At 35.9% G+C, this 19,672-nt stretch overlaps 1 protein-coding gene and 1 long non-coding RNA gene across 4 annotated transcripts in view; one reads left to right on the forward strand and one right to left on the reverse strand.

Moving 5' to 3' along the window:
• glu (structural maintenance of chromosomes 4-like protein gluon) overlaps positions 1-14,566 on the forward strand; it is a 73,979-nt gene extending 59,413 nt beyond the window's left edge. The window contains exons 6-9 of one of the 3 annotated variants that reach the window (XM_067766987.1): positions 1,907-2,106; positions 3,536-4,515; positions 6,710-7,410; positions 13,526-14,565. In XM_067766987.1, the coding sequence (XP_067623088.1) occupies positions 1,907-2,106; positions 3,536-4,515; positions 6,710-7,410; positions 13,526-14,068 (2,424 nt within the window). In that variant the 3' untranslated portion in view covers positions 14,069-14,565. Of the gene's footprint in view, positions 1-1,906; positions 2,107-3,535; positions 4,516-6,709; positions 7,411-13,525 lie in introns of all 3 variants that reach the window. The other 2 variants (XM_067766986.1, XM_067766989.1) reach the window with 2 other exon arrangements.
• A 1,469-nt stretch (positions 14,567-16,035) lies between these two features.
• On the reverse strand, positions 16,036-17,171 carry LOC137242571 (uncharacterized). Its single transcript, XR_010950288.1, has 3 exons — positions 16,859-17,171; positions 16,465-16,652; positions 16,036-16,410 (listed from the first exon to the last, which is right to left on the reverse strand). It is a non-coding gene; the product is annotated as an uncharacterized lncRNA (long non-coding RNA).
• Positions 17,172-19,672: the final 2,501 nt, after the last annotated feature.

The raw sequence follows: 19,672 nt of genomic DNA on the forward strand, positions 1-19,672 counted from the left end.
AGAGCCAGCCAGACCTACGTTGGCGTCGTCAAAGTTAGATTTAAAAAATTCCGCAAATACTCAGCTGTTTCAGTTAGAGACTGGGAGCTTACCCCATTAAAGATCATGCAAATCGGAATATTCGTTGAACCACGTTTGGAGTGAATAAAGTTCCAAAAGGCTTTTGGAATTTCTTTAAGCTCATTTTCATTTCGATTATAAAGAAATTTGTCGAGAACATTAAATTTCCGCACACTATTATAATACTGTTTCCTAAGAGAAATGTTACCCATATTTCCCTTATACAATTTATTGAATTTGTTACGCTTGTTTTTCAACCTCTTTAAGAGTTTTATTACACCAAGGTAATTTATGCAACCTAGGCAAAAAACGAGGTACTGTACTGTGAAATATCTCAGACAACTTCGATAAGAGAATATCATAACACACACTGACGTCATTAGAAAGAAATATATTTGCCCAATTGAGTGATAGTAAAACATTGTTCAACTCACTGAAATCAGTAAATGGAAAGTTAAAAGAGGAGTTATCCAGTGGAATCGACGTAGGGATAGCAGCAAAATTTTTTAATTGTATGATAAGCGGTAAGTGATGTCTATCGGATGGAAACACAGGAAAAGTACTCTCAGAGAGATCAAATATTAAATTATCATCGACAAACAGAAGATCAAGCAAATTGCAATTGAATCAAATTGCCACTTAAGATATTATCTATAAGGTTGATTTCATAAGATCGCGTTACATTAGTAGGTGTTAGAATACCATTACTTTGAAAGTCTGTCCAAACAATATTAGGCAGATTGAAATCTCCAAACGAGCATAAGTATGGCTTTCACATAGATTGACGATGCTCTCGACATGAGATGAGTATAAGGAATCACCACTGTTCGGCGGTATATACGAGCAACAGATGAAAATTGAGCTAGATGAACTGGAAATACAGACGCACAGCTGATATAGTAATGTATCATGATGTAGAAGATGAAACCTTGATGTATGCAGGTTTCTGTTTACTGCAATTTACACTCCTCCCCCTTTTTTTACCTTTTATAAAGCTGGGTGACTAGGGTCTCGAGATATAGGCCAAAACGTGGACCCGGATACCCCTAGAATATGTGTGTAATATGGATATAAAATGAAAGCTGTTGCTGTGAGCTTTAAAGTAATTTTCATTGTGATATTCGATTTAGTCGCATCAACCTAGCAAAACTAATAAATATGCATGCGAAGCCGAAATAAAGACATGAATTAATAACGCCCACATACCTATTTACATACGTCCTATTCGATTTGCCTGAAATTTGATATATAAATTTTCCCGGGAAGTAGACCAGAGACGGATTGGGACTGGGACTGAGACTCGGAGTGGGAGTGGGACTGGGACTCGGAATGGGACTAGAACAAAATATATACCACCCTCTGGGACTGGAAATAAGGGATGAAGAAGAATAAGAAGAACTTGAGAGAAGAGAAAAGAGAGAGGGAGACTGAGAAAGAGATAGAATGAGACGAAGATGGAGATAGATGAAGCGAAAAAGACGGAGGGAGGAGTGAATAAGAGGAATAGGAAAAAGTGAAGAGAGAGTGAGGGCAGAGTTAGACGGAACAAGCTTATTAAAATGTATGCAGATAGACAAAATTTAGGGCAGAACGTCTGCTGGGTCTGCTAGTAATTTTATAAAATGTTAATAATTTTTATTACTAAACCAAATATGGAGAAACAAATTTGCTAATTGGGCCTTTTATTATTTGTGATTTTGCGTTAAGTTTATGTATATATCTTTCCAAGATTATCTTTTGTTGCTCTATGTGATATCAAACGCGTTATTTCGAAAAAGTGTCTATATAGTTTATTTTTGTACACATAATAATAATTAAATAACTTTGCATGACTTGAATATAACAGGGTGATTTGGGCGCCATTGACTCAAAATTCGATGTGGCAATTTCTACGGCTTGTGGTCGCTTGGATGACATCATTGTGGATACGGTGAATACGGCACAAGAATGTATTGAGCATCTTAAACGGTACGACATTGGCCGTGCTACATTTATTGCACTGGAAAAAGTTCAACATTTGGAGAAACAATCTGGTCGAATACAAACGTAAGTCACGCCACACAATTATTTTTTCTAATCGTTTATCCAATTACATTAAAACAAAAACTAGAATCAGGGCCCTATAAAGAAATTTCAATAAAATGAATGTAATTAGACAGCTTTATGTTGTTGTTGTAGCAGTGCTTCGCCCCATCCAATAGGTGCGACCGATCACAAATTGTCATCAATATCCTCTAACGGGAGTGGGGATACATTGCAAGCAGGACATACATTATGTATGCCGGGGTTGATTCTGGATATGTAGTAGTTTAACCTGTTACAGTCTCCAGATCGAAGTTGAGCTAGAGTGACTCGCGTTTCCGTAGGGAGTGTGCGTTCCTCTTCCGCAAGTTTTGGGTACTTGTTCTTTGAGTACTGGATTCACCGGACAATTCCTGGCATAAAGGTCCGACGCCTGTTTGTGGAGTTCACTGAGGACCAGCTTGTGTTTTTTGCTTCATACGGCTGAGTTCTCAGGTGCCGTATTTCCTCATAATGCTTACGGAGATGACTCCTTAAGCCCCTCGGCGGTGTTGGCTCATCAATCAGATGTCTGTTGGGATACTCAGGTTTCTGGGTATTCAACAGGAACTGTTTGGTTAGGATCTCATTTCTCTCCCTGATGGGGAGTATTCTCGCCTCATTATGTAGATGGTGTTCTGGGGACATAAGAAGACAGCCCGTGACTGTTCTGAGAGCAGTATTTTGGCAGGCCTGTAGCTTCTTCCAGTGAGTAGTTTTTAGGCTTGGCGACCATATAGGGGACGCGTAGCATGCAATCGGCTGGCCAATTGCTTTGTAAGTAGTAATGAGCGTTTCTCTGTCTTTTCCCCAAGTACTGCCAGCAAGAGATTTGAGGATTTTATTACGGCTCTGGATTTTCGGTACAATTGCGGCTGCATGCTCACCAAAATGTAGATCCTGATCAAACGTCACACCCAAGATTTTGGGGTGTAGGACAGTCGGCAGCGTAGTGCCATCGACGTGGATGTTCAATGTCGACATTTGGGACGTCCATGTTGTAAATAAGGTCGCGCAGGATTTAGTCGGTGATAATGCCAGGTTTCGCGAGGCGAAAAAACTAGAGAGATCAGGGAGGTAGCCGTTTATTCTGTTGCAAAGCTCATCGATCTGTGGGCCTGTGGCTATTATTGTGCAGTCATCGGCGTAGGAAACGTTAGTAATTCCTGGTGACGAAGGTAGCTTTGATATGTAGAAGTTAAACAAAAGTGGGAATAGGACACCACCCTGTGGCACCCCTTGTTTAATTCTTCTTGTTGCGTTCCTCCCACAAATTGACAGCTTTATAATTGCTTTTACTTTTGCACCGATTTAAAGAGGGAGATCGCAGATTATTGCAAATTGCAAATGTCGCAAAATGAACTTAATTTCTCTTTGTTTTTTTTTTTAAATCTTTTCTCCTTTTACTCTATAGCCCCGAAAATGCACCACGTCTCTACGATTTAGTAAGAGTTGAGGATGAACGAGTACTACCAGCATTCTATTTTGCACTTCGCAATACTCTTGTAGCCAATGATCTCGAACAAGGTTCACGCATTGCCTACGGTGCACGACGTTATCGAGTTGTAACATTACATGGTGATGTCATAGAGACTTCCGGTACCATGTCTGGTGGTGGACGCACCCAAATACGCGGTAAAATGGGTACAAAAGTGCAAACCAAAACCAAGCAATCAGCCGATACATCGTTGATCTCGCAAAAAGCTTTGGAAGATATGCAAGTACAGGCGGAACAATTGCAATCACAAATAAACTATAATCAGGAAGAACAAGGACGCTTAGAACGTGATGTGCGTCAATTAAATATAAGCAAACAAAAAAATGAATCGGACATACAAAAGCTCTGTATTACTATAAAGAGTTTAGAAGAGCAATTACCACGTATATTTAAACAATTGGAGGCACAAAAGCGGCGTATGGAACAAACTACCACTGATGCGGCAAAAGTAAAAAATATCGAAGCTGAAATTGCAAAGAAACAAAAGACATTGCGCAATTCAGAAGAGGTGGCAGATAGTGTGACGAAAAAAATCGCCGAAGTTAAGAAAGAGATTGATAATATACATGGTGACAAAGTAAAATCGGTACAAACAAAAATCAACAATATAGGTACTCAAATTAAGAAACTCACAAACAATATATCCAAATTGAAAGTTGAGGTAACAACATCGGAACGTAACGTCAAGAAAATGGAAAAACAAATCGAACAATTAAATGAGGATATTTTAAAGGCTCAAGATGAGTTGGTGACAATGAGCACCAAGCGCCAAAATTATGACGATGAAACAGCTCGATTGGTGAAAGAAATTGAAGAGGCGCAAAAAGCGATTGCAAGTGCAAAAAGCGAATCATCGGGCATCCAAAAAGAAATAGTTGGATTACAAAAGCTTGAAGGTGAGTTGCGAATAGAAATATGTATATGTTAAAAACCATCTTTAGAAATATTTGGCATGATAATTTAGATATCACCATATTTTGTATTCTTGCTAATGAAATCGTATTATCTTTTCATCTTGTTTCCTTTTTTCCTTTCCCCCTATTGTCTTAATGCTGATTTCTACTTGCTTAATCTAATAGTCATATTTGTATACGTATTATTTTTACTAATATTTAATAAATTATTTTTGTTGTTGTTGGCGACCTATTGTTTAAGATATTATTTACGTGTTGCCGGCTTTAGTCGATACCCGTGATTAAAACACTGGTTTTTTATTTTGTGTCCGATATATTTCGGTTACACTTCGGTAAACGTCTTCAAGGAACTACAAGCACAAAATTTTTATACCCAGCTGTACTTGTACACAGGGTATTATAACTTTGATTGGATAACGGTTGGTTGTACAGGTATAAAGGAATCGAGATAGATATACACTTCCATATATCAAAATCATCAGTATCGAAAAAAATTTGATTGAGCCATGTCCGTCCGTCCGTTAACACGATAACTTGAGGAAATATTGAGATATATTCACCAAATTTGGTACACGAGCTTGTCTGGACCCAGAATAGATCGGTATTGAAAATGAGCCAAATCGGGTGATAACCACGCCAACTTTTTATATATATAACATTTTGGAAAACACAAAAAACCTGATTATTTAGTAAATAATACACCTAGAATGTTGAAATTTGACACGTGGACTGATATTGAGACTCGATAAAAATTTGGAAAAATTTTTCAAAATGGGCATGGCGCCTCCCACTTGTGATAAACTCAATTTTACAAATATTATTATTCATGAATCAAACGTCGTTAAAACTATCGTAACAAAATTCGGCAGAAAGGTTTCTCTACTACTTTGAAGAAAAATTAACGAGATCGGTTAAGGACCACACCCACTTTTATATAAAAGATTTGAAAAGTGTCTGCAAAAAAGAGCTTTATATCAATGGTATATCATTTCCCAGGTGGATTTATAACAATAAATAGGAAAAACGTCAACTTTAAAAAATGGGCGTGGCACCGCCCCTTTTATGACTAAGCAATTTTCTATGTTTTGGCATAACTCGAAGAAACATTAGTTCAGAATAGAACCATATGTATATGTATTATTGCGCAGCCTTGTAACACTATTAAGCACACAAAACAAACAACAACAGCATTTCAAGTGTCAGCTGGGTATGTAATGTTCGGTTTCATTCGAACTTAGACTTCCTTAGTTGTTTATTTTACATTTCACATATTAAAAATATATACCTACATAAATTTTGTCTTAATTACATTTGCACGTCCGTACACCGTAACGTGGAGTTTTGCACTGCCTGTTTGTTCGGTAGTAAGTGTTTATAAAAATGTGCGCAATTGTCCGTGTCAGTTTTGTTGTTGTTGTTGTTGTAGCGATAAGGTTGCCCCCCGAAGGCTTTGGGGAGTGTTATCGATGTGATGGTTCTTTGCCGGATACAGATCCGGTACGCTCCGGTAACAGCTCCATTAAGGTGCTAGCCCGACCATCTCGGGAACGATTTATATGGCCACATTAAACCTTCAGGCCATCCCTCCCTCTCCACCCCAAGTTCCATGAGGAGCTTCCGGTCGCCAGAGCCTCGTCTGTTAGTGAAACGGGATTCGCCGCTCGAAGGTGAGGTTAACAATTGGGTTTGGAGAAGCTATATATTGCGCTGGCAACCTGAAAAAGTTGCACACAGAACCCCTTGAATCTGGTATTTTAGTCGCCTCTTACGACAGGCATACCTACCGCGGGTGTATTCTAACCCCCTAACCCGCTGGGGTTCAGTTTTGTAGTTCAGTCGAATATCTGCAGTTGTATTTGTTATGTGAAGCATCTGCAGTGTCATTCGTTTTCTGTAATTTTGTTCTTGTTGAATAATTTTGGCCTTTTCAAAATCAGCTGTGTCCGCTAGATGCACAGTGGGCTGAGTGAGTGCTGTTTTTTGCGATATTGAATTTTGGTAATATTTTATATCTGATTTGTGTTGTGCCAATCTAGTTTTTAGCTTAGCTTTGGTGGTTCCTACATAGATATTGTTACACAGTGTTTTAATCACGGGTATCGACCTAAAGCCGGCAAAACATAAATAATAAGTTATTTTTATTCAACCCAACTCTTTTTGCTTCTACACTCCACAGGTGAGAAAACATTAAAACGTGTTGAAATTGACCAAAAACTTCAAACTGTTACCGCAAAAATATCCGATGTTAAATCACAGATCCCCCACTGGCGCGATCAATTAAAACCACTTCGTCTGCATGCAATTCCCGGTGATTCCGAACCACAACAACCACTTAAAACTTACACCGAAGAAGAACTTGCCGCACACACACTACAAGATATCCAATACAAAGAGAGTGTACAAGAGGAATTATTAAAGAAAAAACCGAACTTATCATGCATCGATGAATATATAGAAAAGCGAAATGTGTATTTAGAACGTGTTAAAGTGTTGGAAGATATAACATCGAAACGTAATGAAATGCGTCAATTATACGATGATTTACGCAAGAAACGCTATAATGAATTTATGCAAGGGTTTAAAATTATTACACGCAAACTAAAAGAAATGTATCAAATGATAACGCAAGGTGGTGATGCTGAATTAGAATTAGTCGATTCAATGGATCCATTTACCGAAGGTGTCAGCTTTAGTGTACGCCCACCGAAGAAGACTTGGAAGAATATATCGAATTTGTCCGGTGGTGAAAAAACTTTATCTTCACTTGCATTGGTGTTTGCATTGCATTATTATAAACCATCCCCATTGTATTTTATGGATGAAATAGATGCAGCGCTTGATTTCAAAAACATTTCCATAGTAGCACATTATATAAAGGTTAGTAAAAAATTACTGAGTTTTGGGAACATTTTCTCATAAACTTTAAAGTTTATTTGTCCGATAAAAACAATTCTTGTGAACAAAAAGTTTGTAGATTTATTGCTTGTTTTTACCAAACTGTTTGCTAACCAGCTTCCGAAATGTGGTTTACATAAATTTCGCGCGTTAGCCCCATATATAAACGACATTTTAGGTGCATATATGTTTTGTATTACGGTTAAATGTAATAGTACCTGGGCGACCGAGCTTTGCTCGCCAATCTTCGAGTATGCCGCATAACATATTTTGTTCTACATATCATCATTAATCAAACTCTACGTTTTTTATATGTAAATATCATGACTCAATTATATGGTTGGCTCATCTCATCAGCTGATTTTATTATTTTCAGTGCATGGTCGATGGGATTGTCAAAAGGAAATAGAGAATGCAAAACGTAAACAAAGGTTACAAAAATAACCAAAAAGCTGTTGTTTTTGAAGTCTGTTTCGAAAATTAAATAAATTCATTTTCAAATTCATGATATAATAACGAAAAGGTGGTCTATGTAGTGACAGCTCATTTTGAAAACTCCCATACAATACGAATGATGAGAGAAAGGGGAAGAATATAAGAGGCCGTTTTGGGAAATAGTATTAAATAAAGTACTTTTTTGAATCAATGCACTAAATCCACAAATGGTGATGAAATTGGGTGTTTATTTAAATAGTTAGTTAAAAAAATTTTACTAATATTAATATACGCTAGTCAAGACAGAGCAAAGCAGGTATAGAGTAGTGGTGTTGGCCTTTTATATCGAGAGTGCTTAATCAGGTCCAGGAAAACCAATCATCGAGATACTGTAGGAAAACTTCGAACAGTTTGTTTTTTGAAGGAGATTATCCCTAGAAAAAAAGCTTTACAAGCCCTTCGAGTAAATTTCTGCCATAAAAATCTTTATCAGCCTTAGCAGATACCTTGAGATACGGATTCTGATGAGGATCTTGAATCCTGAATTAAGAGGGCCACATTATCTCCCCAAGGCTGCATAATATCTGTTATTATATTTGATATAATTAGCTAGGTGTAGAACAAGCAGCTACCCTGCTGTAATTACTTTCGCTACCTCGGGCGTTTGTAAGAGCACGGCATCTCGTTTTGTATGTAGATACAGGGGGAGGAAAAAGGTTCGATGGAAGTGTGGATCGGTAGCCAGTTAACACAGTTGACTAAGTATGCGCTGACGATTGAAATTCCAGTGTGCCCTTATAGTTTTTTAAAAGCCTGATGAGAGGTAGGGCTGGTGATTTTGCCGGAGTAATGAGGTACCCGGGTACTCAGGTAGCGGGAATTCGGTTACGCGGATATTACTCGAGTATCCGAAAATCCCTATGCCCTAAGATCACCACAAATATGTGCGCAATGTGGTGTTGAAAAATTGCTTAAGGCCTTTTTCATTATCGGGACATGAGTTACTGCAGAGTATAAACAAAGGTCAGATATTACCCGGATATCCTATCATGCGGTTACCAGGCATTAACCAAATTATTCGGGCAACTGGCTCCAGTAACAACGTGAGAGTTTGCCGTGTCAGGCATTGTTGTTTTGGCGAGAACATCGAATCGTGTGACTGCTGTATTTTATGGGGCACGTTTTACAACCCGATCCGTGATTCACTCCTAAGTACCGCAGAGGTGAGATAATATGCAGGGCTAAAAATTACAGAAGGATGAAGTAACAAAGAATGCACACAAGTATGAAGCTTCCTAAACGTCATTCACCATAGAATCGCCTACGGGTACACTGACTATCAATATATTGATGTGCTAAAACCAGGAAGGATCACACGGTCCTAATTTGTTTGAAGTTAAGGTTTTCTGATGAAAAAATCAAACACTATTGCCTGCAGACCGAGATATGCGCTGGAATTGGCACTTGCCATATAAAACAACGCACACAAGAAAACAAAACAGCCACGAAGAGATGCGATATAAATATGGTTAACTCTAGAAAAGCTTTGATTTGATGCCGGATATGGGATATTTCAATACATCGTATTGTAATGCACATACGAGCGCCACCTGTGCCATAATATAAAAGTGATGCTTGGCGACTTTGGCAAGGTTTAACAAGATGTAACTGGTCCCAATGAAAATATAGCCCCTAGCACGCTATCTCACCCAATAGAGCCTAATCAATTCTCCCAACTCCCGAAACATTGGCAAAATCATTACATATCCTGTCTGTCGATCCAACCACGTCGACCATGTTGCGACGGACGGAAGAAATGCTTTTGGAACACACTCGGAGCGGCAAAAACCAGGAAAAAAGTACCTGGAAAGGGTAAAAGAATTTATATGTAAATTATGATTATTATTTTAAACAAATTGCCTTCTTTTTGTGTGGATAATATTAAAATTTCTCTAACTTTGTTAAATAAACAAAATTATTTTTATGAAAATTGTCACCAATTTGAATGAAAGAAAAGTCAACACAAAACAGAGTTGGAGAAAAAAGTGATGCCGTTGCATACATTTCGAGGAAAATTAATTTGTACGGTTTTTTCTACAATCTTTCTTCTGAATGTAAAAGTAGTTTAGCAAAGAGGCAAATTGAGTTTCAGAGTGGGAGTTCAAGATGGCGGATTAGAAAGAGAAGCTGCCAACGTCAGCCACCTTGTAAGTGCATCATGTTTCAAATTTAATATATTTACAAATTAAAATTTGTAATATAAAAAAAGAAACATGTCCAAGTGTGTGATATGTGGAAAACGATCCCAACCAGGAAGTGGCCCATTTTTCCAAGCTCCTAAAGACCTTAAACGCTCCGATTTTTTCCAAAATATTTTTTAAAAGAGCTTTCATATTTCACGCTGTAGCTAAGATATGACTTCAAATGGTGCAACGGGGAGAAAATGGCTCATGGTAGTCACTGGAAGCGTAGCAAAGAGTTCTCATGACAGCACCGTTGCTGGGATATTTTTTGTCGTCTGATGCTTAACTTAATACCTGGAACGTAAAGAAGGTTTGCTTTATATACCTCTGGGTATTGTAAAACATTCTCTACATCTTCGTCGCTAAAGTTATGGTACACCACATTTGCAGTTGTCCGACTCTTTGCGTGGGGCGATAGGGAGCCTGGAATGCCTGACCTAACATTTAAGCTAAAAAGGAATATACATATATTGAAAGTTGGTAATAATCTTCATCTGATTGAGTCTGAACGTTTGGCTGACTTCTTTGGTGACTGGTGATCCTGATTACTGCACCATTTCATTTGTGATGGCCTCAGCCTGACTGCTTTAATGTAATAAATAAACTAAATTGTAGAACGTATATTAACTTCTATGACTTGTAATGATCGGGATAAGGGCAGTGTGGTTCCTAAATTTTCAGAGAATATTACCAAGCTTATGAGAAACTCGGACGATTTTATTGATTGCAGCAACGAAAATGGAGATGCTTTCCTTGACTTTTATTGTTTGTCAATCAATTTGGCTCCTTTGGCAGAGATGAGATTGCATTTTTCCTCTGAAGAGTTCAAGCTATTTATTAATTTGCTGTCCAATTTGTATGCGCTATGGATAGCAATCGATTTGCAATTAATTCTTTGAAGTTTTCGCTGATATAATTTGCAATGACATAAATGAAAAGTTATTGTTCTAATCACTATTTTTTCAGTATCTCAAAATCCAGTCGACTACAATGTTGCAATGCTTGACACAACAATTGACGTTTCTATTACATTCGCCTAACACCAATACACAGATTTTGACAATCTGAACTAACATATTTTGTTGTTGTACAGATGAGCCAACCATATAGTTGAACCATGGTACATATATTATATATTTTTGCTTGCCAATATTTGATTTCCTTAAAAATAGATTTCAAAAACATATCAAACACTAACCGCAAAACGAACTGGAATGAAAAATTTCAAATGGGTTATTCCAGCCTATAGTATAAGGGATTGTTATGACAATTAGTGAAATTGACAACTAAGTTATTTAGGTCGAGTGCCTTCATGCGCCGAATTAGTAATTTCAAACATTCTTTTAGTTATACACTATGAAAGTCTCACAATTTTATTACATTCCAAAAACTTGTAAATTTAACGAATTACAACTATCAGTTAGTTTAATTAAATGTCAACTTACTTCCCTAAGCGCCATCTGTTGGTAAGTATTTAAATGGTTAGATGTCGTTTTCATATTGAACATATGCCTCTAGTGTTCAACGGTAGCAAATTACCATGGTGAGATATCTTTTTGCTATGGTGAGAAATCTTTCTAATAGTAATCTGTGAGAAATTGCAATTATTGATTTCATATTTGCCAAAAATATGCATTTAAATATATTTTGCTAGAATTTCCCACGGTGCATTGATATTGCATTTCAATTTTATTAGCGTTTGTGAAAATAAGAAAATTAAGTCGAATCATGTATAAGATTTTTTTACGAAAATTTTGAACTTTAATGTTCTCCTTTAAAGCTTTAATAGAATATGAGTAAGTAGAGTACTATTTCGTCTAACTACCCCAACCCTAAATGCCAACCCTATTCAAAAATGTCACTATTGTAATGCGGAGTGAAATACCTTTCGTTTAATACCCATATTGGCATATCTCATGCAATTATTTTTAATTTCGAATAAGTGGCAACCCTGAATGGCAACCCTATCAAAAAAGTCCCTAGTGTAATGCGGAGTGAAATACCTTTCGTTTGATACCCATATCGGCATATCTCATGCAGTTTTTTTTTCAAATAGGTGGCAACCCTAAATGGCAACCCTACTCAAAAATGTCCCTGTTGTAATGCGGAGTGGAATACCTTTCGTTTGATACCCATATCGGCATATCTCATGCAACTTCTTTTTAATTTCGAATAGGTGGCAACCCTTCTCAAAAATGTCGCTATTGCTATGCGACCGTAATTGGCAACCCTATCCAAAAAAGTCCCTAGTGTAATGCGGAGTGAAATACCTTTCGTTTGATACCCACAGCGGCATATCTCATTCAATTTTTTTTAATTTCGAATAGGTGGCAACCCTAAATGGCAATGCTACTCAAAAATGTCGTTATTGTAATGCGGAGTGAAATACCGTTCGTTTGATACCCATATCGGCATATCTCATGCATTTTTTTTTAAATTTCGAATAGGTGGCAACCCTAAATGGCAACCCTATTGTAATGCGGAGTGAAATACCTTTCGTTTGATACCCATATCGGCATATCATGCAATTTTTTTTAATTTCGAATAGGTGGCAACCTTGTGAAACATACTGAGTGGCAACACCTAGGTAGAAAGTCTTAGAAGGTGATACATTATATCTGTGCCAAATTTCATTTAAATCGGTTGAGCCGTTCCCGAGATCGTTCGGCTATACAAACATACAAATATACAAGAATTGGTCGTTTAAAGTTAAGAGCGGTACGCAGATCACAAGTAATTGCTCAAGAAAAATTTAGCCTTTTTCTTGCGTGAAAAATAGTATGGAAGTAATTTTGTCGATTAAAAATCCACGGTGAATAGTGAATCAAGCAAGAAGAAGAGCACATAAACAAAATAAATGTAAAGAATGTCACTTCCCTTATAAGTGCCCGTTTCTCCTACGCCGTGATATTCACTATGCGTTTTTTGCGTTTTGGTGCTGCAGCTATTGTTATTTCCATTTCTGAAATAAAATAATAATTACTTATTGCAAAAAAAATAAAAAAACCATGTGCTTACCTAATTTTTCCAGTTTGTTTACCTTTTTTCTTCAAGAAATATTTGGCACTTGACATATTTCTTGCGGAAACCGGTGTTGCCGTATGCAAATTTGATGGAAATATAGTAGTAAAGTAGCGTACTAAATTTCTTGTAAACTGCGTACTACCTCAAGAAAATTTCCCACAAGGAATTTTCTTGAGCATTTCTTGAGCGTTTTTTATATGGAATTTTTACTTTCTTGTGATCTGCGTACCGCTCTTTATAAGATACATATATATGTACACATAAAATATCGTTTATATTCAAGCAATAAAATCAATAATTCGGTTAGTTAAACAAAACATTTGTGATGGACATTTTCTCTGATATCAATTAACTTCTTTCTTTGCTCCGCTTTTTAATACGTATTTCTTTCATAGGAGCGCACCAAAAATGCTCAGTTCATCATTATTTCATTGCGTTCCAATATGTTTGAGCTTTCGGATTACATAGTGGGCATATATAAAGTAAAAGATTGTACAGATTCAGTTACAATTCAAAATGTACCACCACCTTTGCCACTTACACAAGTGCAAACGCAAACTCAAACGCAAACACAAACACAAACAGCAATCGATACAAATGCATTGTTTGACAAACTTAAGGACAAAGGGCGCACCGCCACACATGCTATGATAATTCCATTAGTGACTTTAGAAGAGGACGCCGAAAATACTCCACCACCGTCACAGGAGCCACGTGAAACATTATTTGTGCCGAATACACAAGGCAGGGATACAACTTTTGCGCCACCCTGCGAAAGTACTGCACTCTCACAAATGCTGCAGAAGGATCTCTCTAGCGATATGGGTCGTACAACAATAATTGGCTCTGGCGCTGGCAACAATAGCAGTATTAATGATGCATTCTTTAAGAAACCGCTGCCGCCCCCCACGCAAACACCAACAACAACTGCGTCTTAAGATGTTTGCCGGCAAATGACGTTTACTTGGCTTTATTGAATTATATATTATTAGTTTACATTTTGTTACCTTTTTAGAACTCCTAGCATGTTAAGAGTCGTTCTCTAACCCCTCTCGAAGAGAGTGAAGTATATGTTGATTTTGATTCTGCGCCGTAAGCGGATTTCCTTAGACGATGCCGCCAATCAGATTAAAGAAAGACTACAATCTTTTAAATCGTTATAAATTGAACGGAAGAAAAAAATCGAAGACGAATGCTTTAGTTTTTATTAACTTTATGCATGCACAACTTAATTAGTATTAAATATTTCTATTTTTTAAGGATACATCTCTCGTTGTTATTGACTCAAAATTATTAAGATTATCCGAACTTATATAAAAATGTATGTATGTATATGATTATAAGAATTTGTAACGATGGCCTCTCCTGGTATGCATGAAAATATGTTTTTGTTCATTTTTATTGAGAATAAACAAATAAAAGGGAAAATCAAATGTTTAATGTAAAATACTAGTAAAGTTAATGGACATTTGAAGCCAAGCAGCAGGAAACAAAAATGGAAGGAGTTCCGAGAATATGTAAACTGCCCATTCGACCGTGTCGCAAAAAATGTTGTAAAAGTCCGCCCCTATATAGATAGATAGATGTTGTGAGTTTAAGCACTGCGACCTATTGGTCTATTGTGCCCTCATTCTCTTTACAACACCTCATCCAAGCCGAGTTCTCTGAGAAAATCCAGAATGGTTCTCGGCTCCAGAGAGTGTATTTGACTACTTTCTAATTTCGATGATCCTAGGATCCTAAGTTGCGATCGCAGAATCGAAAGAGGCTACTAGACGATATGCCCAATTTATGCATATGGCTCTTTAGCCTGCATTGACCTGTGAGTATGCCTGTTAAAATCCTAAGGCTACTTTTTGGGAGGTTAATCATAGTGTAGTGTCATGTAGTGCCAGCGAACTAAAAGCTAAAATAGCTGGCATCACCCCCACATGCAACCATGCATGTATGCACTGGGTGAAAGAGTCGAATGACGGAGAGAATTCTGATTGGCTGAATCTTCCGTTACTCGACTCTATCACGCCATTGCATTATGCGATTTTCTCGTTATGCACTTTTGGATACCGGCAAAGCTGCTGTGAAGCGTCAGCAGTTTTGTCAGTTTAAGTTAGAATTGAGCCGGTGAACGCACAACCTAAAACGCGCGTTAAGAAATAAGATACCAAAAGTGTAACATGAAAAATAAACTAATGAACATTTAAATAAATAAGAATTTTAAATAAAGTGTAATTAAACAATAAAACAAACTAAGTTTATTAATTTAAAAACTAAAAGAAGAAAGTAAAGTAGGTTTGTGTGTGTGCGTGGGGCTAAATGCCCAAAAACGAGTGGCATCGGTATGCCACTTTACATGGCGACCGTGACATTTTCATAGAACAACTGCATCATAAAGAATTGTGTAAAGTGTTGAAGAGTCTACACAAACTGATAAATCAAAAAAAATTCAATTTTTAAAAGCGTGTAATTTCTGTACACAAGGGCTTCACATTTTTGTATTGCGTATATAAAATGTTTAGCAACAGCATCTTCGCCGGCACGGAGTTAGCGCAGTGCGCCACCCACGCGTGTGAGAAAAATTTTTGTTAAACTTAAAGAACCATTTAAAAAGAAACTTGGGAAATTTATTTAAGTCCCACTTGTAAAAAACTATATACATATTTTAAAGAAACTAAGAAATTAATAAACTTTTAATAAAACAAAAATATACAAAAGAAAATAGTTAGTGGCCAGTGCTTGTGTGTAGATAGCGTGTGTGGGTGTGCTCACAGAACATATTTTCAACGTTTCCTAATTTGGAAACAACAAAATGTACAACAAAATATAAATTTAACATTGCTGGTGCAGTAAACGCATATTTTATTAAATTACATACAAAAATACGAAAAATTAAAAATCAGCCCTATTCTGCATTTCGACTTGGATGGGATTTTTTTCGATTTGGCGATTTTGGTATTCTGTGTTCCAATCTCTTTCGATCCAACTTCGAATCGGTCGATTTTGTGTATTCTGCATTTCGATCGTAGTTCCGTTTTTCTACGTTGAAAATTGGTTGGCGGAAAAATATTTTCTTTTTATTTTTTTATTAATTTATAACAGAATTTTAGCAAAAATATAAGTAAAACTTGTTGAGAAACGTAAAAGGTTTGATTATGATTGTTTTTTATACGTTTCCAGGTCAAAAACAACATGTTGATGTCGAAGTCCTTGGACGTATTTGCCCCGCAAAAGTATCTAACACATACTTGAAAGCATCCTTGTTAAGTCGAAAGTTTTTTTGAACCTAAATAAGAAAATAAGTCATTAAACTTTACCACTTTTAAGTTCAATTTCTTACAATTCGTCACTCATCTCAAATGGATTACACAAAATTCGTAATATTTGCCTTTCCATTCTCGCCTGGCAGTTTTCGTATGCGTTGCTTTCCAACTCTATAAATAATGCCGCGGCTATTGATTCCATTATAATAGACAGCTATATGTTGTGTCCGTTCGTTGGGTCCAGTTATATGCCAAAGCAAGCTACCTGCGTAGAGGAAGGTGAAGCGAAAACGTAAACAATCCTTGCGGAAAGAATAAATAAACTTTTAAAAAGTATTTTAGGCCAGTGCAATGAAATTAGCATCCTTAAAATTCAGAAAATGTCAACTATATTCGTGCAGGAATCCGTTTTAACAAAACTTGATGGCCACGGCAGGGAATTGGCCAAAACAACGACAAAAACACACTTACAATTATGAAAGTAGTTCACTCAAAAAAATATAACACTGCGGCAATATTTTCTATTGCTTTTTTTTGTACAAAATTGCGTGGATAATAAAATATAAACGTTTTTCAGTATTTTTTACAAATTTTCTTTAATTTATTTTGTTCCAATGTTCACACATTCCGTACCAACATCTGATTTCGAAAAATTATTTGCTCTTCCTCTTCTCTTTACGATTCCGTCGTAATGCAGAATACCAAACTTCGATTAGAGCGGAGCGTAGAACGGGAACGTAATCGAAATGCAGAATAGGGGTGAATATAAAAAAAAAAACACAAAAATTTAAAATTATCTACAAAAAATGATACACAAACCATTTAAAACCTCGACATAAACTACAAAACTTTTAAAACATTAAAATAAAATTTAAAGTCTACCAAAAATGTTGAAATTGAAATAAACAAAAACTACAAAAATTCAAAAATCCTACAAAAAAAAATATATATTTCAAAACTATAAAAACCAACACTATTAACAAAACCAATGAAGTTTTGAAACCAGCTGTACTTCAGCTACCAAGCCACTTGCATAACGGCATCACTACATTAATAACGGCACAAACACCAAGAATTTTATATATACATTTATAACGGCGAATGAAGTAACGCCACAAATACCAAAACATCGACAGAGGCATTACATTCCCAGAAAGTCAGCAGCAGCGGGAAAATACCGTAAGCACCGAAACCTCCAGCAGCGCAGCAACATCAAATTCAGCACCAGTCCGCAGGAAAGGGTTGACAGCAGTAATGTATGTATGTCTATTTCATTTAACTGTACTTATTTCATTAAATTATATTTTACTTATCATAATTTTCTATCACATACTTTTCTAACAACTAAATTGGTTAAGATGTGCATTTTGAATTTTTCCCATGAATAATTTTATATAAAATCCCAACAAGCAAATTAAACGTAATTAAACGTAATGTAAGTTTCAAACCACTTTCACAGGAATTTTTTTTGTATAAATAAAGCTTTTTTCTAAATAACTGTTCAAATGCTTTTCCAATCGATAAATTTTTATTTCAATCAATTCATTCAAACATTTATACATTTTTATCAATTTACTTTCACAATTTATATTAATAAACAGTTACCCTAAAAATTAAAAATATATTATTAAAAGTAATAAAGTATAAATTTAATATCAAATTTATTATAAAAAAAAATAAATTTTCAGAGTTTTTGTGAATTTGATAGCCTATGACTTGTAAGCAATTCAATTAAAAACATTTCACCAAAAAAAAAAAAAATTTTTTTTTAATTTTACCATTTGCACAAAATTCTGAACTCTCCCATTTTTGATATGCCATTAAATGAAATTTTTGCCTTAAACCACGTAAATTTAATAGGAAAAATTAAAATAGGCATTTCTCTAGCCTATAATTTAGAGAAAATCCGCAGACCGGATGTTCCTTTGTTTTCAAAAAAAAAAAAAAAAAAAACAATTTATATAATTTTCTTAACCAGACTTACCATTTTATAAAATTTATACCAAACGCGACAAATATTAACCGGATTTACAAAATATTTACCTGATTTACAAAATTTTTTTTTTCTTTTGAAATAATTTTCAATAAAATTACCCTGTTTCAAACACATGTCCGATTCTGAGGGCAATTCCAGCGATAAATCAAGCTCTAAAGGAAGGTGTTCACTAGCTCGTCAAGAAGATTTTTTAGGACTTAATGACTCAGATATCGCAGAAAATAATAATTCAAATGTTCAGTCAGTAACTAATATTATAAACACCCAGCTTTCAGCAAATTCGTCTAATAATTCAGACAACCTACTAACTAGCACTTCAAATTTTCAGTCAGGAGCTGACTTTTCCAATTCTCACTCTACTTCAAATTCTTCTACTTTGCTTTCAACAAATAATTTTTCAGATTTGCAATCGAATAACAATATTTCAATCATGGCAACCTCAGAACAGAAAAAGGTGTTCATTACCAGTTGCGCCTCAATTATTAGGGACAACTACAGCGGCGATCCACTGGCATTAGAATTTTTTATCGACAAAATAAAATTAATTGAAGTCTTCTCAGATGAAAATTTAAATAGCACTTTTATTGCATTTTTGAAATCCAAACTTGAGGGAAAAGCACGCGAAGCACTACCAACCGTAATAAATTCAGTCGATGACATAAAGACTGCCTTGAGAAATAGAAAACCCGACAACTCGAAAGTTGTTTCTGGTAAAATCGCGTCTTTCCATGTCATCAATAATAACTACTCAGACTTTGCTAAGCTCGTTTAAGAACTATCCGATGCATTGGAACGTGATTTGATTATTGAAGGTATGACACAAGCCAAGGCACATGAAATGGCCGTAGAGCAAACAGTGAATGTGTGCAGGTTGAACACTCGTTCAGAATTGGTTAAATCCATCCTGGCTTCAACTACCTTCAGTGATTCAAAAGACGTAGCTGCAAAAATGATTGTTGAACGTAATAATGAAGTTAAAGAAAGACAAGTACTAGCATTCCGTACTCGTGGTAATTGGCAAAGTAGTTTTTGAGGAAATTATAGAGGTAATAATTTCAATAATAGGTACAACAATCCAAATGCAAGATTCAACAATAACAATAGAAATACCTACAACAATAATAATTACGGGTACAATAATTCTAATAGAGGTAATAATGACAGATATAGCACTAATAGAAACAATCAGCCTAGTAGTAGTAACAATAATGCTAATAATAATAGACGTTCAAATTCGCGAAGTAATGCCAATGTACGCGCTTTAAACGTGAACGACCCTCAGGAGCGAA

This window comes from Eurosta solidaginis, chromosome 2, assembly GCF_040869045.1.
Source record: "Eurosta solidaginis isolate ZX-2024a chromosome 2, ASM4086904v1, whole genome shotgun sequence".
Taxonomy (NCBI): Eukaryota; Metazoa; Arthropoda; class Insecta; order Diptera; family Tephritidae; genus Eurosta; species Eurosta solidaginis.